This window comes from Natator depressus, chromosome 14 (assembly GCF_965152275.1).
Source record: "Natator depressus isolate rNatDep1 chromosome 14, rNatDep2.hap1, whole genome shotgun sequence".
In the NCBI taxonomy this organism is placed as follows: Eukaryota; Metazoa; Chordata; order Testudines; family Cheloniidae; genus Natator; species Natator depressus.
Window position 1 is genome coordinate 25,678,960 of NC_134247.1, and position 21,297 is coordinate 25,700,256.

At 42.8% G+C, this 21,297-nt stretch overlaps 1 protein-coding gene across 11 annotated transcripts in view; it reads right to left on the minus strand.

Moving 5' to 3' along the window:
- MAP2K4 (mitogen-activated protein kinase kinase 4) overlaps nt 1-21,297 on the minus strand; it is a 175,269-nt gene that overhangs the window by 70,568 nt on the left and 83,404 nt on the right. For 5 of the 11 annotated variants that reach the window (XM_074971916.1, XM_074971917.1, XM_074971914.1 and 2 more), the window contains one exon: nt 2,707-2,802. The exons of 4 other annotated variants lie outside the window; for them this stretch is intronic. In XM_074971916.1, coding sequence (XP_074828017.1) covers nt 2,707-2,802 — 96 coding nt within the window. The remainder of the gene's footprint in view (nt 1-2,706; nt 2,803-21,297) is intronic. 2 more of the 11 variants (XM_074971920.1, XM_074971918.1) reach the window with 1 other exon arrangement.

Below are 21,297 nucleotides of genomic sequence, written 5' to 3' on the forward strand. Positions count from 1 at the left end.
ATGAGTCAGCAATGTGATGCTGCTGCAAAAAAAGGAAATGCAATTTTAGGTTGCATTAGCAGAGACATAGCATGCAAGTCACAGGAGGTGATAGTACCTCTCTACTCAGCACTGGTTAGGCCTCAGCTGGAGTACTGTGTCCAGTTTTGGTCACCAATGTATAGAAAGGATATAGAGAAACTGAGAAGGATGCAGAGGTGAGTGCCAAAGATGATCAAAGGGATGCAATGAAAGCCATATGAGCAAAGGCTGAAGGAACTGGGTATGTTTAGTTTGGAAAAGAGGAGATTAAGGGGGCACATGATAGTGGTCTTCAAATACTTGAAAAGCTGCCATAAAAAAGTAGAAAAGTTGTTCTCTCTAACCACAGAGGGTAGGACAAGAGGCAATGGATTCAAACTACAGCATGGCAGATTTAGATTAAATCTCAGGAAAAACTTTCTAACTGTAAGAACAGTAGGACAATGGAACAGACTGCCTAGGGAGGTCATGGAAGCTCCTTCACGGGAGGTTTTCAAAAGGAGGCTGGATAGCCATCCGTCTTGGATGGTTTAGACACAACAAATCCTGCATCTTGGCAGGGGGTGAGACTAGATCAGACGTTCTCAAACTGGGGGGCACGGAATGTATTCTGCGGGCTGGGAGAAGCTTTCAAAAGAAAGAAGAAACTTGCTGCACACATTCAGCGCTGGGCGGCTGGAGAGCTGTGCCTGCTGGCTGGATGCCCAGCCCTGAAGGCAGCGCCACCTCCAGCAGCAGCACAAAAGTGAGCGAGGTGTGGTATTGCCACCCTTAGTTCTGCACTGCTGCTGGAGGCAGCACTGCTTTCAGAGCTGGGCATCCAGCCAGCAGCCGCTGATCTCCAGCCGCCCAGCTCTGAAGGCAGCACTGCTGCTAACAGCAGCTGAAAAGTAAGGGTGGCAATACCATACCACGCTGTCCTTACTTATGCACTGCTGGTGGCAGCGCTGCCTTCAGAGCTGGGTGGCCAGAGAGCGGTGGCTGCTGGCTGGGTGCCTAGGGGGAGGCGTAAACTACTAGAGACACAAAGAAGGGGGGTGCGATCAAATAACTTTGCGAACCACTGGACTAGATGACTCTTGCCGATCCTTCTAACCCCATGGTTCTATGATTCTATAAGACTGTGCGTCATGATTTTAAAAAGCTTGACAGACAAATTATGCTTCACAAATTGGTCTAATGCAGGATTTCTGAAGGAAGTCACTAACTGCACAGAGGTTAGTAGACATACACTCATTCTACTTCTCCGCAAGCCTGGTAAAAAGATGCTGTTCACAATGGCATTTCAGAAGCTGATTTGTGGACAATGTGCTGATAAGCCAAATTAGTGACCAAAAGAAAACTCAAGGCACTGTGCACTGTTCACAATTCTTAAGTTAAAGCAGGTTTATGATTCTGGCTGATCAATTTGCACTGAGTCCATTAGCTAGTGTGGCATTTCTGTAGGCTCTCTGTTTAAATGTAGCTTTCTTTACTGAGCAATCTGTACACCTTTGAGGCTAACTAACATTAATAAAACAGTCGCCATGTTTTGTATTTCATGGCAGGGGAAAACCTCCAATAGCAAAGCTGCAGAGTTATTTCAAGTAGCCTGAAAATGTCAGCTCCCTAGTGAGGTTTTAACAGAGTCCTGAGAACAAAATCTTCCTTGAACTGAGCAAGCCAACAAGTTAATAGGGATTTCTGCCCCAGGCAGAGGACACAGAATGTAGTGGTTTTGCTTCTACTTGTTCATTTGTAAGTCTTTCTGCTGTTTATTCTCACCTTCTATTTGATGCCATGTGTCTAGAACCAATCACTGATGAAGAGATTCAGCAAAGGCTTTAAAAGAAGGAATTAATTCCATTCAGCATCCCTCAGCCAGTAAAACTCAAAGAAAAAAAAACAAAGGCCAGGTCCCTCACTTTCATCATGAAGAAATGGCAGAAGCTCAACTGAGGCCTGTTCTGGCTTTCTATGCTCCACCAAAATTACTCAAAGCACAGATCTCAGCAATGCACGGAAAACTGTACAGAATATATCACAGCCCTTGCAGTCCAATCCAACGCCCATTCAAATCCACAAAAAGACTCCCACTGACTTAAATGGGGCTTGGATTGGGCCTTCAGAAGCTCCAACATTTTGTTTTGAGTTTATTTGATTAACTAGATAGATTCTTCTCTCAGTTTACACCGGTGCAACTCAGATTCTGAATAACCATGTCCAAGACAATTGAGTCCTCCTGATTCACAGTGGTGTAACTCACACTAGAATCTGGCCTTATGTATGAATCCCCAGAACACCAAACTCATTTTTGTTTGGAGTGAAACATGCAGCCAGACAGTAACACATATGCCCAATCTACCAAGTATGCACCATCTACACTTGTGTTGGATTAAAGCATTTTAGAGTAATATGAAAATGTTAGAGCTAGCTAATTTAATAACCCTTCCTCCTGAGCCACTGCCAGCTATCATTGAGAGAACAGAAAACAGAGACATAACACATCATTAAGAATCAACATGAGAATAAGGAGAATAAATATATATATATTTAAAAAATGATACTGAAATGTGATAATATAATTACATAGAAATAACTCATGGAATGGCACGGTATTGCTGAGACAAATTTCATTACTTTATAGATGCCATTTTTGCTGACATGGAAAATATTTGACAATGGCTAACAGACAGTTAAGCTTACTGTAGCCTGCTGGAAAGTTTCTGGATGAGGTCCGCTTCTCTCCTTTTGAAAGTGAACGGGACAATGTGATTACTACCCAGTGTTGCTTGTGTATCACTTCAGCCAGGAAAAGAGTTGTGAAAATGACAGGAAAACATGGTGCTGTTATCACATGACACAATAACGTAAAACATATACTCATCTAGACATACTGCCTTTGGCATGGCTAGCATAAGAAATTAGTGCATGTTATATTTTTCTTCCCCATTAAGCCTAACTAATGCACCTCTCTTCAAATGGAGCCAAGCAGTTCTTGCATTTGAAGATCGTTGAGCTGCACTGTTACTGTTAATGCATTATATTGTATGCCTTTTATTTTCTTAAAACAATGGAAATATTATTTTCAGTTGTAATGTTAAAAACACCAATCATTGGAATCAATTTACTAATAACATAACTAAGTATTAATAACACTCAGACTGCATAGATTCACAACATTGATCACCATCACATAGCTTCCTCTTGGGCTCTGATAAAGGAGAATTTCTTACCACAAAAACTAGTGTGTCTTGGATCCACCAATCTAGGAGTGGTGGCCATTCCCATTTAGACCTGTCAGTCAAGGTGAATCAGCCCATCCACTACTGAATACTTTTTTATGCCTTGGGCACACTATATCCTTCCCTTTTATTTCCAGATAGATCTCTGCAGCTAACAGAAGAGCTGAAGGCTAACTACTACTGTACACTGTGTATTCAGGCTCTAGATTAGAGCTTCTCACACGCATTCCAGGTAAGAAATTTCCCTTTCCCGTGACTAGGATCCACTCTTTCAGCATTGATGGGTTCTGAGTTGTACACCTTACTAAGGACAATGGGGAGGACAGACAGGAAATGATCACTCAAATATCTGTACGTACAAATAAAGCAATGACCAACCATGTTCAGAAACAAATGCATGCCTTTGCTCAGCTCATCATCTGCAAATGCCCTAAAACTAAGTTTATCTGTTACAATTGCTCTTAAAGCCATTTTGCTAAAGTAGCCCTTGTGACTTTTCTTACATTCTTAACAAAAAAAGTTCTATCGGTGACTCAAGCTAAGTGCTAGGGAATGTAAAAGCTCTAGGTTGCATTGGTTTCTCTGTTTGAGCAGGGTGTGGAAGAAGTTTAGGTAATGATACCTCTTGGCTAATTCTGAAATTCAGTGCAACTTTGGAGGAAAACCTGATCCTGAAAGTAACACACTGGTATCTGCTGCAGAAAAAGCTAGATCTGAGGCAAGGTAATCATCCAGCTAGGAGAGAAAAGAGAGATTGCCTATCCAGAAGGCTGCATTTATCACAACTACTTCAGTGACCACAAGAGAGGCCACAGCAAGACTAACTGGAAGATCCTAGTACAACACCGAACATGACATGTATTTTGAAGGCAACCCACAAATATGTCATGGGATTGAGGAGGTGACTGACTATCAAATGTATCAATGCTCTATAGTCTCCTAAATCTAGTGCTATTGTGACAGACTTTAAATATTGGGTCCATTTAAAATGGTTGTGTCTGCCCTGACTATTTCAGATCTACAAAGTACTTTGGCTAAACAGCTATGGAAGCTCTCCTGGAGCAAGGCCAACAGCTGCCAGAGAATCATTTCCCCTTCTTTAATCTACAGGGAAATTAAAGTTATTATGAAAAAAAGAGAGAAAGCATCATTCCTGAGAGAGATACCTGTTTGGAATATCAGAGAGAATGCATATACCCACTGGATTACACAGAAGCCCACATCCTCCTGGAAAATGGCTATCACCCCTAACCAAGCTGTCCTAACCTGGGAATCAGAAGCAATTTTGGTGGACTTTACTCATCTCTGATTGTGTCTACTTGCCAGCCAAGGTATCACTGAGACTAAGCATGAAGGAGAAATGGTCTGTCCAGCTCTATTCCAAATATTCTAGGTGTTCCACAAAGGGGGAACCAGGCCTAGCTCAAGGAAAGATTTCCCAGGACTGCCATTAGTTGATGAGATCCATTGGAATTCTGACTGGGACATGTGACTCTCCTTTGCTTTAAGGCCTCCCAACATGCAAGGTCTTGATGATGGGGCACAATTCCACCCATCTGAGATTCACAGCAGAGGGCTGTAGTCACCTAATCACAATACATAAGGAACCTAATTAATTTTAGTCCCGTTCTGAAGTCTACTTCTCCAATGAATGGAGTGGCTAGAATAATTTAATCATGCAGGCCAAAAAACAAACAACTCATCCAATTACACAAAAGCTTGATGCAGAGCATGCAGTGTTACTGTGGCAGAATAGCTCCTCTGCATGGGATCTTCTTGATTGATTCTGAAACCACTGCAGATTTTTCTGATGCATTTCATCCATTCAGCCCAGATTATTTCAACTTCCCACACTATAAGGTGAAAAGATAACATCAGCAAAGAGGAAAAAAAGCTGACAATGGTGGCCTGAAAGGATGAGCCACGGTTCTTTGAATTTGCATCTTTTCCTCTTCTTGTTGTCCATTTCATGGTAAATGTCAAAAAACAAAGGCGTGATTTCAGAGGAAACAACTGTCAGTTTTGAACCAGTAGACCAGAGGGCTCAAAACAGCTCTGAGTAACCAAACAAAAATACAAACTGCTGCTCATATGACAATGAGATGACTTTAATACTTAAAGAATAAAGTACTTGATTTCTGTTTTTATTAAATTCAGCAGGTGTGAATATCAGACTGTTGATGACAAACTTTAATTGTTAGAAAAGTTAACAGAGCAAAAAATTTACTGGGGTTTTGGGAGGCAGGGTGAGACCAAAGGTCCATCTATCCCAGTAGCCTGTCTTCCAACAGTGGCCAATGCCAGGTGCTTCATGGGGAATGAACAGAACAGGTAAATATCATCCCCTGTGATCCATCCCCTGTCGCCCATTCCCAGCTTCTGGCAAACAGAGGCTATGGACACTATCCCTGCCCATCCTGGCTAATAGCCATTGATGGACCTATCCTCCATGAATTGATCTAGTTCTTTTTTGAACCCTGTTATAGGCTTGGCCTTCACAACATCCTCTGGCAAAGAGTTCCACAGGTTGACTGTGCATTATGTGAAGAAATACTTCCTTTTGTTTGTTTTAAACCTGCTGCCTGTTATTTTCATTTGGTGACCCGTAGTTCTTGTGCTATGTGAAGGAGTAAATAACACTTCCTTATTTAATTTCTCCACACCAGTCATGAGTTTATAGACCTCTATCATATCCCCCCTTAATCGTCTCTTTTCCAAGCTGAAAAGTCCCAGTCTTATTAATCTCTCCTCATATGGAAGCCATTCCATATCCCTAATAATTTTTGTTGCCCTTTTCTGAACCTTTTCCAATTCCAACATATCTTTTTTAAGATGGGGCGACCACATCTGCATGCAGAATTCAAGATGTGGGCGTACCATGGATTTATATAGAGGCAATATGATACTTTCTGTCTTATTATTTATCCCTTTCTTAATGATTCCCAACATTCTGTTAGCTTTTTTTGACTGCCGCTGCACACTGAGTGGATGTTTTCCGAGAACTATCCACAATGACTCCAAGATCTCTTTTTCGAGTGGTAACAGCTAATTTAGATCCCATCTTTTTATATGTGTAGTTGGGATTATGTTTTCCAATGTGCATTACTTTGCATTTATCAACACTGAATTTTATCTGCCACTTTGTTGCCCAGTCACCCAGTTTTGTGAGATCCCTTTGTAACTCTTCACAGTCTGTTTTGGATTTAACTATCTCGAGTAGTTTTGTATCATCTGCAAATTTTGCCACCTCACAGTTTACTCCTTTTTCCAGATCATGATTCGCTAGCCTTCATATCTGGAGTCCTGGGTATAAGACCATCTTATGTCACAAATATAATGACTTTGGGGACCTCTATGTAATCCTTCTCAGACATTTCTCCATGTCACAAAAACAGCAAAAAATGAATCAAGTGAGGCCCAGCAATAATAGCCAGAGAGTACACCTGGTCAAAAACAAGGTGCACTGCTAGTACTGTATAAGCACCTTATACTAACCAATGCTAGTACTGTATTACTGTTGAAACATCAATATTCATCCAATATTTTTAATAGAAAAGAAAGAACATAGACCCATCCACTCTTTTATACTGAAATATTGTTATACACTTGGACAGAGTAGGAGCCACTGGATTCAGAGTAGGCACATAGTCCTTGAACATAAAAAGACCAACACTTCTGAAAGTGCATGCTCCAGACTCTTACTGGCTGTTCCTAACAGTATTGGCAATGAAGGCTCAAAGAGAAAAATGCCTCATATTTTCTCTGCTTGGTGTGAAGCATCACTTTTAGAATGACTTGTAGCAGCTTCCCAACTTCAAAAAAGTAGAATACAGTTAAAATATACTGTAATTAAATAAAGTGGATTAAAATTTTATTTAAATAACAAACAATGGCGACAGAGCGATGTTCAGACATTATATATTTTCTCTCTAATCTTTCAGTTATAGTGATCTTCGGTGTCACTGCAGCACCAATAGATGAAATATACAGAAAAGAGTGAGAGTTTGTAGTCGAGGGTGTCCCAAGAGATCTGCTTTCTGTGGTTCTGAGGGGAATTGGCACAGAAAATGGCAGCAGGAAATAGGAGAGGCATTACCGTTGAATGCATCTGTCCTTATCTACAGTAGATGTGGACTTCAGACTTACAGCTAGGTTGTAAAAATACCTTACAACAGAGATAATTTCTTCTTGTCCCTTCACAGCCCCAAGCACACTGAGTGCTCAGAAAGTAACAAATAATCAGTAACAAGGCGGGAAGCTTCCCACAATCATAGGCGCTCGCACAGAGGTTTTTTACTACAAAGAACACATTGTGTGTCTATTGGCGGTCAGGGAAGGGCTAATCTTGGAATGGCAGAAGGTAACAGTAGTGTCACTGTGGTATTCTGGATGCACATCAGGCAAATGTGATTTCTGTTTTGACTAGAAATACACACTTGGTAGCAGAAGGGAAAGCAGCAGATGTTATTTACATGGAAGCTCTCTCTTAGAGCAAAATGTGTTCGCATGATAAAAGATTCACATAGCAGAAGAGGGACCAAGGGGTGGGGGGTTGAGCTTCTCTCCTAGGCCTGCTGTTACAGCACTGTTTAATGGATTTCTTTTTTTAAGAAAGTAATGTATCTGACCAGTTTCACTATTTGCGCCTAACTACAACCCATGAATTACTGTATGTATGATTAATATAATTTTTTCACTGTTCTCCCCCAGTTTTTTTTTATGGAGATATGCAAAAGCTAATGAAGTCAATGGGAGCAGAGATAGGCTAATGCTAAGTGCTTTTACAAAGCCTGCCCTGTGTGCTTTTGCTAGCACATCGCCTTCACTGTTGTCCCATCCCATATGGTCATTTCCTCCATTCATGCAGGTCTTTCACACAGCAAGAGATGAAAACAATTTAAAAAAAAAAAATCAGTAAACAGTGCTTGTATTATCACAAAAACAGGTAGGAGAGACATGGACTGATGAAGAACCTAAAATTACTTATAACTCATTTTTTAGTAAGTGTCAAGTTGGGGGTGTCCCTTTAAGAATCATGATAGAATGCTAAAAGCAAAAGTGTATTTTCCTTTTAACTGTATCTATGGCAGGTTAGGAAAGAGCTTTAGTTCTGAAAACCTGACAACCTAATAAAGTTAGAGGGTTGTGACTACTGATCTAATCAGACTGTATGCACAGAGGCAAACAGAGGTGCAGCAAGCAGATACATATTTTTAAAACTGCTTTAATAACACAAAAGTTTCAGTCCTTCTAAAGTCTTAAATTACCTTCAAATAAAAATGCAAAGAGGTATCTCACATATGATGCACCAAGCATTCTATCTTTCAAAGTCCTTATGTGCGAGGCCAAGGTTTCCCTAACCATCCTGTCATCCAAGGGGGCTTATAAAAGGAACAGGCATTTCTCAGATAATCTCTATCATTATATTACACATACTGTGACAATAGAATATCTCTCATTCAATCCCATTTTCAGGCACAAGTCATACTGAAAGCCATATTATTAGATAAGAGGAAAGAGTAAGCCACCCAGAGAGAAAGCAGGCACTAAAAGGGGTATTTTTTGGAAATTTGCCTCTAAAGAGACTTCTAAAAGAAGCATCACATGCCCAACTGTGGGCTATTTCAAGTAGTTCTGATGAAGGCGAGGATGCACAGAAACAATTCCACCTCTCTCTGCCCTCTATCTTCTCACCATGTACTCCAACCATATTTATGCTGTTGGCCTATGCACTCACACTGAATTCCCTTTGGAAATCTTCTGTCTAGCTAATCTATTCCAGGATTTCCCCATCAACATAGTATTTAAATGCTCCATTTCTGTACACACACTGCCTATATAGAGCATTATTTTACACAGAGGAAGCAGTAATATTTAAACAACCTACATGCCTCATAAGAACTCTCTTAGACATACCCAAGGCCTTCATTAATCTATTGGAATGGGAAAATATATTATGCCAATATTTTAAAATGGTAAAAGGGGTGACCTGGTTAATTACAGGCCTGTCAGTCTGACATCAATCCCAGGCAATATAAAGGAGTGGCTGATATGGGACTTGATTAATAAAGAATTAAAGGAGGGTAATGTAATTAATGCCAATCAATATGGAAAATAGAAATATTTTATGGAAAATAGATCCTGTCAAACTAACTTAATATCTTTTATTGGTGAGATTACGAATTTGGCTGATAAAGGTAATAGTGTTGACATAATATACTTGACCTGTGGTTCTCAAACTTTTGCACTGGTGACCCTTTTTACATAGTACGCCTCTGAGTGCAACCCCCCTTATAAATTAAAAACACTTTTTTATATATTTAACACCATTATAAATGTTGGATGCAAAGCGGGGTTTGGGGCAGAGGCTGACAGCTCGCGACCCCCCCATGTAATAACCTTGCGACCCCCTGAGGGGTCCCAACCCTCAGTTTGAGAACCCCTGTACTAGACTTCTGTAAGGCATTTGCTTGGTACCACATGACGTTTTGATTAAAAAAACTAGAACAATATAAAATCAACATGGCACACATTACATGGACTAAAAACTGGCTAACTGATAGGTCTCAAAATGTAACTGTAAATGGGGAATCACCACTGAGTGGGTGTGTTTCGAATAGGATCCTGCAGGGATCATTTCTTGGCCCTACATTATTTAACATTTTTATCAATGACCTGGAAGAAAACATAAAATCAGCACTAATAAAGTTTGCTGATGACACAAAAATTGGGAGAGTCATGAATAATGAAGAGGACAGGTCACTGATTCAGAGCGATCTGGACAGTTTGGTCAGCTGGGAGGAAGCAAATAATGTGTTTTAATAGGTTTAAACGTAAATGTATACATTTAGGAACAAAGAATGTGGGCCATACTTACAGGATGGGAGACTCTATCCTGGGAAGCTGTGACTCTCAAAAAGATTTAAGGGTCATGGTGGATAATCAGCTGAACATAAACTCACAGTGTGACAATGTGGCCAAAAGAGCTAATATGATCCTGGAATGCATAAGTTGGGGAATCTCAAGTAGGAGTAGAGAGGCTATTCTACCTCTGTACTTAGCACCGGTGTGACTGCTGCTGAAATACTATGTCCAGTTCTGGTGCCCACAATTCAAGAAGGATGTTGATAAACTGGAGAGCGTTCCCAGAATAGCCATGAGAATGATTAAAGGATTAGAAAACAGGTTCTGTAGTGATAGACTGTTTAGTTTAACATAGAGAGGGTTAAGGGGTGGCTTAATTACAGTCTGTAAGTGCCTTCAGGAAGAACAAATATTTAATAATGGGCTCTTCAATCTAGCAGAGAAAGGCATAACATGATCCAATGGCTGGAAGTTGAAGCTAGACAAATTCACACGGAAAATAAGGCGTTTTTAACAGTGTAAGGTGTTTAACAGTGAGGGTAATTAATCACTGGAACAATTTACCAATGGTGGATTCTTCATCACTGACAATTTTTCAATCAAGACTGGATGTTTTTTCTAAAAAATTTGCTCTAGAAATTATTTTGGGGCAGGTCTCTGGCCTGTGTTATACAGCAGGTCAGACTGGTTGATCACAATGGTCCTTTCTGGCTTTGGAATCTATGAATCTTAAATATACTATTGAAAACAGGCTTTTGGATAAAATAGGGAGTAGCAGTCCTGCCTATCTCCCTTCCAGAATGAGCTATGATTATGAAGCCATTATAATCCCTCCAATATTCCTTCCTCAACATGCCAGCAACTGATGAGTCAAGGAGACAGTGTGCAGAATTCCAGGCCAGGCCTTTATCCAAAAGCTTTTGACAATTAACTACCATTTTCCAGGTCTCTCTCAGCCTGCTGGAGATGACTGTACCCACATATCTAACTGCTAGCTGGCCTTCCCTATGACCGGTAGCACCAGTGAACCTCTGTTTCCTCCCACTATCAAGAACACAACCGGCTTCTACTTTTCCATTCTCCCACATACTTAATTGCCCTAACTTGTAATTCACTGCAGCTGAACCACACAGAAGTAATGAGATTCAACAGACAGACTTTGCTCCACATCTGATGGACCTCCTTGATTCTTACAGCAAGTAAGGAAATTATCATTCTCCATGACTCACTGACTGCTCAGTTCTTGATGCCCTTTAACCTTGAAGAAAAGCCAGAGGCCTCAATTCCTAGGACAGAACTGGCAATCAGTTTGACATTCCACAGCCCAAGGGCAGGCATTACTCTTTATGGTAATAATTGCTAATTCAAAGGTCCACCCTTGAATTATCCAATGTGATGCAGGGTGGGCTCCTAACTACTGCAGAGGTGGCCAACTTTTCCAAACCAAAGTAATTAAAGTCAGGCTTCTATAGGCCAGTAGTTAGGGCATGAGCCTAGAATTCTGGAGATTTAGTTTCAAATCCTTTCTTTGACACAGACTTCCTCTGTGTCCTTAGAGGTCACTTAGTCCCTTCTGTAAAATGAGATAAATAGCATTTCCCTATCTGACAGGAGTTTGTGAGGATAAATACATTAAAAAGAGTATGAAGTACTCAGACACTAAGGTGATGGGAGCCAGATAGGGACCAGATATCATATCACGTTAGATTTAGGCACATATTCTATATGTTGAATATAAATGTCCACGTTTAAACGGAACGGAAGCTGCAGCTGAACATCTCACAAGTGATAGAACCTACTGGTATCAGAGAAGAAAGACCAGAAGTCTTGGCAGCATAGTGCTTTGTGATACTTATATGCCAAAACCAGTGCAAAAGAAGAAAACAGTGCTCTCATATCACTATTGCTGCTGGAGCCATAGGGATTTCTGCAGCAATTCACTAAGGCGTGGCAGATACCAAAGAGCTGCTCAGCAGAGGGTGCAGAGACTTACAGTAAAAACAAATCAGAGAATAGGAAAATAAGTTAATCAGGGTGCAGAATAACTTAATAAATACAAAGCTATCAAACAACCTCTCTCCCCCGCCATCCCTACCTACCTACAAATAACATCAGTGCAGAATCTCTGCACTATAAGACTGCCATGTTAGAGAGAATCCTAAAACTCAGTAGGAGAAACGAAAACAGCAGCTAGAAACAGCTTCAGGTAGCACCTGCAATCCAGACTCCAAAGATGATCTCAACAATATCTTCTTCAAAGAGGAGGTCCCCTTCACCAGGCCAAAGACACTAAACAAAGATGCTCTGCAAACCACACCAGCTCCTCACAATCTTCAGCCACAGAGATCTTTGGACAATTGAACTGTCTGTCACATTCTGAAGAGATGCAAATACCCAGACACAATCCAACAACTTATCAGGAAAGGTCTTAGTGACGAAGAATGGAAAAGAAAGATCCTACTGACCCAAAAACTACTGTGAGTTCTGCTCACGCTATCAGGGAACAGAAAGGTATCGTATGACCTGTGCCCAAATAAGAGCGTCCAATTAAGTGCACTTGAATATCAAGTACATGTGATAAACTGTTACAGACAAGCAACAGACCCAGAATTATTCACAGGCAATTTTTGGCAAACAATTTTGAACAAAGAAATTTAAGAAAATTTCACTTTTGTTCTTGGACAATTTCAAATAGAAAGAGATGAATGAAATTTGTCTAATAATTTACACATGAAGATTTATTCACCCAGATATAAGTATCTCACCTATAAAGCAGCTGACAACCAGTTAATAAAAAGCCACGAAGAATACACAAGAAGCTATCTAAGAGCTTTGGGGCACTAGATTCACTCGATTCTGGCCCTAGCCACAATAGCCCTTTCCACCTTAGTAACAACATCCTTGGTACCTCCTTAAACTGAACAAAAGTGAAGGAAGATGCAGAGTCCCACTTGTAAGAGGATCTGAATTAGCTCATGAAGGATTCTGGCCTTAAACTCTGACTCTAATCTTGCATCGGTAGAGGAGGCTCACTGTACAACACGAGCCTATTGTTCCATTGGGCAGCCTCTTGGTGAGTCCTCTCAGCTCCCTCTGCACTGCCAGAAGCCTACATAAAGATGAACCAGTGCAAGGAAAAAATCAGAGACCAGATGCTCAGATTCTATGATGATGAGCAGCAGGTAAAACAGATTGACAGTCCAACAGGTACTTCAGAAGGCAGGCTCATGACTTTTACAAGAAGTCACTTTATCCTGACAGCTTTCCAAACTAGCTTGTAATGGTACATACTCAGACAACCTAGTGACAGAGGTGCCACAGAAACGGACGGATTACACAGATAGCACACAAAGTACTCATTGAGTCTATGTTCAAGAAAGAACACACTGAAGAATAGGTAACGAAGGCACAGTCCTTACATCTACTCACTTACTAGTACACAAGGATAAACTGTGCAGTGTGAACCTGGTACGAGAACAACAGTACACTGCAGGAATAATAACCCTTCCCAGAAAGCTTGTACCAAAACCTAAATCACTGCATTCAAAAGTATGCTACTAAATTTGTTCAATGAACTATTCAGTTCTAACTATTCTAATGAGAGCCAGGTGTACTGCAGACAGATGCTGTGTAATCATTCCATAAACCACCGCACCAGTCAAAGAATCCTTCCTGTATTAGTTCTATTTGTGTCTGTCTTCAGCAGGGAATGCTAGTCATACATTACTGTAGATCTTGTGTAATGTGTACCAGTAACCAACAAGAACTTGGATGAACTGACTACATTAATTTTACTTGTGACCTAAATCCCATTTAGATGCAGAAGACAGAAGGTGAAAGGGGCCGCACTTTACCTTAAGGGTCCATTTATAAATAGTTTAGGAACAGTGAATACTGGATTGTTATTATAGATTGTTACAGAGTGCAACAGATCAATAAATTGCTTATAATCATGGCTAATAAGCATTTCTAACACCTTCCACCAATGTTTATAACCATCTGTAACACATACTACAAATGTCTGTAACATGTATATGTCTAGTAATCATTGATTAACCTTTTATAAACTATAAATGCAACCATAATAAAAAGTGTGACTATGAAAGGATTGTGTATTACCTCACGCACCTCAACCCTAAGTAAAGCACCTCATCCCTAATACCTACTTTTACTTTTTTGTCAGGCCCCCATCAAGGGCAGCCTCCCTATTCAAGACAGCACTTCAGGATGTGCTTAAATCCTATTGACTTCAGTGGAACATAAGCACATGCTTAAAGTTAAGTACATGCTTAAGTGGCATAGACTTATGCAAGTGTTTAAGTGAACATAAGAATGATCCTACTGGGTCACACCAAAGGTCCATCTAGCTCAGTATCCTGTCGTCTGACAGTGGCCAGTGCCAGGTGCCCCAGAGGGAATGAACAGAACAGGTAATCATCAAGTTATCCATCCCCTGTCGCTCATTCCCAGCTTCTAGCAAACAGAGGCTAGGGACACCATTCTTGCCCATCCTAGCTAATAGCCATTGATGGACCTATCCTCCATGAATTTATCTAGTTAGTTTTTGAACTCTGTTACAGTCTTGGCCTTCACAGCATCCTCTGGCAAGGAGTTCCACAGGTTGACTGTGCTTTGTGTAAATAAATACTTCCTTTTATTTGTTGTAAACCTGCTGCCTATTAATTTCATTTGGTGACCCCTAGTTCTTGTGTTATGAGAAGTAGTAAACAACAGTTCCTTATCTACTTTCTTTACGCCAGTCATGATTTTATAGACCTCAATCATATCTCTCCTTAGCCGTCTCTTTTCCAAGCTGAAAAGTCCCAGTCTTATTAATCTCTCCTCATATGGAAGCCATTCCATATCCCTAATCATTTTTGTTGCCCTTTTCTGAACCTCATTCTGTTCGCTTTTTTGACTGCCGCTGCACATTGAGTGGATGTTTTCAGAGAACTATCCACAATGACTCCAAGATCTCTTTCTTGAGTGGTAACAGCTAATTTAGACCCCATCATTTTATATGTATAGTGCATTCCTGAATCAGGGCCTTGGCTATCTACATAGCATTTAGATGAATTATACTGTCTTTCTTAAACAAGAATTTTTGTTTCCAAGAGGCACAATAATTAAATGATAAGAAACACTGCACAGACCTTGCACCCTGAATAATGTAAATACTATGAATTTTGTTTTTCATCAACATAAATCACTTGAACAGATACAGTAGTTTGAAAGCTCATCAAAACAATTACATATTACGGTATTTCTCTGCCTTTGCGTTATATTATCATGATAACAGTGCTAAGTACTGTACAGCTATGCAGGAAAAAAGCATCATACTATGCCAGAATATCCATACTAAACTCATTAAATAGACACAGTAATCATGGCCTCAGTTGGGGCTAAACAAACTGTCCATTCTTTTTAGGCTTCATTAAGTGGTAAGGCTTATGATTAAGCCTACAATTTAGTCATGGGTATTTTTAGTAAAAGTCATGGACAGGTCACGGGCAATAAACAAAAATTCACAGCCTGTGACCTGTCCATGACTTTTACTATAAATACCTCTGACTAAATCTGGGGGTGGGTGGGGGGGCGCTGCTGGGGGGAGAACACAGGGGGAGGGGGTGCTGCTGAGGATCAGGGCCAGGGCCAGCGGCACCAACTGCCGGTCGCCGACAGCAGCTGTTCTGGCTGCCCCAGGACCGCTGCTGGGGGCTGCCGACAGCGGCTGCACCGGCTGCCCCTGGGGCCAGCCGCACCGACTGCTGCTCAGGCAGTCCCCAGGGCCAGCTGCCTGGGGCTGCCCGAGCAGCGGCCAGCACGACTAGCCCCAGTGTCGCTCCAGCAGCGGCCACTGTGGCTGGCTTCGGGGCCACCTAAGCAGCTGGCCCTGGAGCCAGCTGCTTGGGTGGCCCTGGTATCAGCTACACTGGCTGCTGCAGAAGTCACAGAGGTTGTGGAAAGTCACAGAATCCGTGACTTCCACGACCTGCGTGACAGACACGGAGCCCTACTCATGATCCAGTAGCCATGTACAGTAGTAAGAACTAGAATCCATCTTCACTCTAAAATCCTCCACTCTAATCCCTTCCATTAGAACAGTAGTCACAAACCGGTCCATCGCGATCGACTCATTGATCCTAGACACTCTCCCAGTCAATTGTGATCTCCGGCTGCTAAAATTCCGGCGGTGTAGCGGGGCTGCCATGAAGGCAGGCTCCCTGCCTGCTCCAGCCCCATGCCGCTCCCAGAAACAGCCAGCACGCCCCTGTGGCCGGGGGGCAAGGGTCTCCGCGTGCTGCTCCTGCCTGCAAGCACCAACCCTGCAGCTCCAATTGGCCAGGAACGGGGAACTGTGGCCATTGGTAAATGCGGGGAGGGTGCCTGCAGAGAGGGGCAGTGCAGGGAGCCACATGTCCCTGGCCCCACCCAGGGGCTGCAGGGATGCATTGGCCCCTTCCGGGAGCAGCGTGGGGCTGGGGCAGGCAGGGAGCCTACCTTAGCCCCACTGCGTCACTGACCAGGAGACACCCAAGGTAAGTGCTGCCCGGCAAGAGTCTGCACCCCAACCCCCTGCCCCAGCCCTGAGCCCCCTCCTGGAGCCAGCACCCTGAACCCCCTCCTGCACCCTGAACCCCCTCCTGCACCCCAAGCACCTGCCCAAGCCCTGAGCCCCCTCCCAGAGCCAGCACCCCAAACCCCATCCTTCACCCCAACACTCTGCCCCAGCCCAGAGCCCCCTCCTGCACCAAAACTCCCTCGCAGAGCTTGCTCCCCTTACCCCCTTCTGCACCCAAACATTCTGCCCCAGCCCAGAGCTCCCTCTGTACACAAACTCCCTCCCAGAGCCTGCACACCGCAACTCCTCCTGCACTCCAACACTCTGCCCAGCCCGGAGCCCCCTCCTGCACCCAAACTCCCTCACAGAGCTTGCACCCATACCCCCTTCTGCACCCCAACACTCTGCCCCAGCCCAGAGCTCCCTCCTGCACCCAAACTCCTTCCCAAGGCTTGCACCCCTCACCTCCTCCTGCACCCCAACCCCCTGCCCCAGGCTCAGCCCGGAGCCCCCTCCCACACTCCGAACCCCTCATCCCCAGCCCAGAGCCCACACCCCCTCCCAAACCCCAACCCCCTGCCCCAGCCCAGTGAAAATGAGTAAGGGTGGGGGAGAGCGAGCAACAGAGGGAGGAGGCAGAGCTTTGGGGAAGGGGCAGGGCCTCGGGGAAGGGGTGGGGTAGATCCTGGGTTGCACTTAAATTCAAAAAGTGATCTTCTGCGTAAAAAGATTAGAGACCACTGTATTAGATGCTTCACATTGACAATCTCCAGTCTGGACCTTCCCATAAAGCAGCCACACCAATATCATCCAGAACAAGGGCAATTATCTTGATTTCTCAGAAGCACCCAAGCCTCACAGCCACGGGCCCTTTATTCAGAGGAAGAAAGTTTTTAAAAACGAGATCCACAGCATGAATTGTCCATGGGAGATTAACCCAACAAACACAAAGATACTTCAAAAAGTAACCTCCAATTGCATCCAGCCACTCAATAGGAGCCTGATATTTCAGATGCGCTGCACCCTCTGCCCTCAAGTTAAAATCCAGGTTCTGTCAGACCAAGTAAGGTTCAGAGGCGACAACTTCTCCCCTCCCTCTGGTGACTACATTAAGGTGGTGTTGCCTTCTGGGATCATGTAGGAGTGGGTGTTCAGGGAGCCAAGCTCCAGACTGGTTAAGGCTTTGTTTTGAAATACATCCCAGTTTGTAATCTCAGTCCAAGTCACACTGAGTCAGGCTTTTATTTAAAGGTGAGTCTAACTCCCTCCCAGATCTTAACAGATTTACCCCAAATTTAGAAAATGTTGAGGGTGAAATCCTAGCCCCGCTGAAGTCAATGAGAGTTTTGCCACTGACTCAAATGGATGTTACCCTCCATTTTCTGCACTGAGCAGGTACACAGGGTATTTGGTTAATCAACAGGGTATTTGGTTAATCAACATCCTCTTCTTTCAACTTTCTGGTCCCTTGTAATGGAGCATAACTCCTGCAGGGATACACTGACTGACTGCTCCAATGGGCTGGGAGGTGAGTGTGTGTGATCCCTCTATCACCACACATAGAGTCTTGGGGTTAATGCCTACAGCCCATATTTTTAAAGGTAGTTAGGCACCTAAATACCTCTAAAAATCTGACGTAAAGTCACTTTTGAAAATTTTACTCCAGGTCACATACTAAAACTGCCCCAAAAAAACTTACTTTCAAAAAATTGAGATGTTTATTTACTATTAAAGGAAATGATTGGCTAATCACAGTGAACTGAGCCAGGCACAACACAGCTGTCACTATGGAAGCTTCCCTGTGTACCTCAAATCTCTACTTGAAGCACTTCCAGCTGGTTTAGTGCTGATCTTTCCTCTCCCTCTGGCACCATTTAGCCAATGCACATGGCTACTGCTCTGCCTCAGAATCACAGAAGCTAAAACTCTGCTCCTAACTCGAGGTTATCTCGGATTCTATTTTTTCACACTGGTCTCCATTTTTTTCAACAAGTAAGATGACAAGAAGAGCTCACAGATGGAGAGTGTGGGGGAGGGGGGCTAATCTCTGCCCACTGGCAGGAGTAGGAGGGCCACACCTAGGCTGCATAATAAATGGACTGGGTTGCAGCCATCCTCATATTTAGTAGAGCTATGGCCCACAAAGACTTTAAAAGCCAACAGGCAGCTCTGTCAGATCATTTGGCTCAATATGGAGAGCACTGCTTGTTGAGAACTGTGGTCTTTGGATGGTTCTCCTCTGCATGAAACATAAGGGTGACTTCAGGCTACACTGTGAAATTCTGAAGGACACATTTGGCCTGTGGAATATACTTTGGTCACCTCTTCTGTAGTGGCGTCTTTGTTTCAGTAGCAGAATTTATACGGACACTTCCTCCTTCCTGTCAAAGGCCTCAACAGAATAGAAAACCCCATTCATTACCCATCTCTCCCTTTGCATAATAAGAAACCACAATTTCTTACCTGAAAATCCACCAATCCAGCCTGATCAGTTCCCCGATCACAACCTGTCAATCAAGCAGAATACAACTAATAGGCAATTACATTTTGTGGCACCTGTTGGTCACTACTAACCGCTTCCTCTCAGCTTCCCATAAGTTATTTCCAGAGCTCAGAGAAGAAAAAGGTAACAGAATAATTTGACAATACCAAATTCTGCCCTTTTGGAGGCAGATACAATGGGACAGCCTCCGGATTGGTGGATCCAAGTCACAGAAACCTAAATTTCATGTGAGAAATTAACCTCTCTGTATCTTCAGATCCACCCATCTGGACCAACGGGATGTATACAGCAAAACCCATCAAGACAGGGGAGGTCAGCATTACTGTGCTGAGCCAGCATTGACACATGAAACCAAAAAGCCCAACACCACTCAATCCACAAGGCTTGTAGAAGAAGCAGCAACATAATAAATAGAAAACAACCTCAGTCAGAATGGCCCTTGAAAAACGGGAGCCAAATGGTCTGAAATATCCAATCCAAATCAATCATCCAGCAATCTTTCTCATCAAAAGAGAGAAAAACAGTTCCAACCCATCTCAGGGACTGGAGAGGCCTCTCCACAGAGGGAAAAGTGCATTTGGAGTCACATGCTGTAGCCCCCATCAGTGTCTAGAGGAGCACGGACCTCTGGAACTGGGCAAGGAGTACAATCAAAAGACAAGAGTGTTGTCTTTGCAAAACAGAACCCAGAAAGGACAACCATAAAGCGCACAAGGATAAAAAAAGATGTTCTCTCAGCTTGTCCAGGCCTCCCACAGCAAGAAACAATCCTGAAACACAATTCGTGATAAGGCAGGTCACACACCTCTGAGTCTATAAAAATGAGCTAATCCACCCTTCAAACAGAAAAAGCAGACACATCGTACCATCTTTACCTTCTGTTAGTTTAACACTGTATCTAACCCAGAACAAGCCCAAATTCACTGTGCTCCAGAGAACCAATTATCCTAGCGAACATCCTGGTCTCCAGCCCCCTTCACAACTGCAATGCCCACATCACCAGAGTAGTACTTACTAAAGAGCAATATGACCAGAGTCACTTGCATAAATATGGAACTTAAGATGTCACGACTTCAGGCAGAAGATTCTTCCATGCTTGACAGGAACCACTATTTCCCAGATAGACTCCAAGACAGAGACCACTGGAAGTAGGTACACTGTGAAGGCAAGTCACTAGAGATGACCCACTAGGGGAGACTGAATACTTTATGAAGCAGGGTGGAGAGAGGGGCCTGAAAAAAGGAAAGGCTCCAAGGTAACCTCCTGTGAAAAATCATCAGATATAAAGAGACTGACTAACTGGAAAATTCTGGAATCTTCCAGCCTATGACACAATCTGTTTGTGCTTAAAAAGGGAGAGAGAGAATGACCCCTAAGTGTAGGGCATTTTAAGGAAAAGAGAGCTGGAAACCTCTATCCTGGTTCTGGGAGGATGATGTCCCTGAGATCTGCTGAAGTGCTCACAGGAAGTTTCTATATTTTTCACCTACCAGCACTGGCTACTTGGGTATCAGAAATATTTTCCTAACTCAGCTGAAACTTGCTCAAAAAGCTCCAAAACAGAGGGAGCTACCAGAGACAGGAACAAATCTCAGGGAATATATTCTGGGGAAGTAGAAGGCACTGAGCTAAAGGGAGGGTGCAGCAACATGCAAAGCAGAAGCATATTAAAAACAAAAACACCACCAAAGAGTCCAGGAGCACCACAGACAGCTGGGGAAACTTCAGGGACAATCTCTGAGACTCGCCTTTGGCAAAACTCTTGATATCTGGTAAAGAAACCTGAAGAGGAAAAATTAGGGACATCTTTGCACACTAGCTGAGCTCTGCCACACTTACAGGTTGTGGGTGGGTCACCCATCAATCCAGATTGGTGGATCTGAGGATACAAAGCTAATATTTTCTGCGACATTTTATCATGTCTAATGTCAGAAGCAGTTCTGTTCTCCACTTACATTCAACTTTTACATAAAGCTATCCCTGACTATCTTGCTTGGAAATTCAGTAAGATCTAGTCACTAAGTAATTCCCCAAGATATGGATTTTGGTAAAATTACATTCTTCAGTCTACTACTTTTCATTTTAGCGCTACATGGTATATCACATTTATATGTCTTTCACAA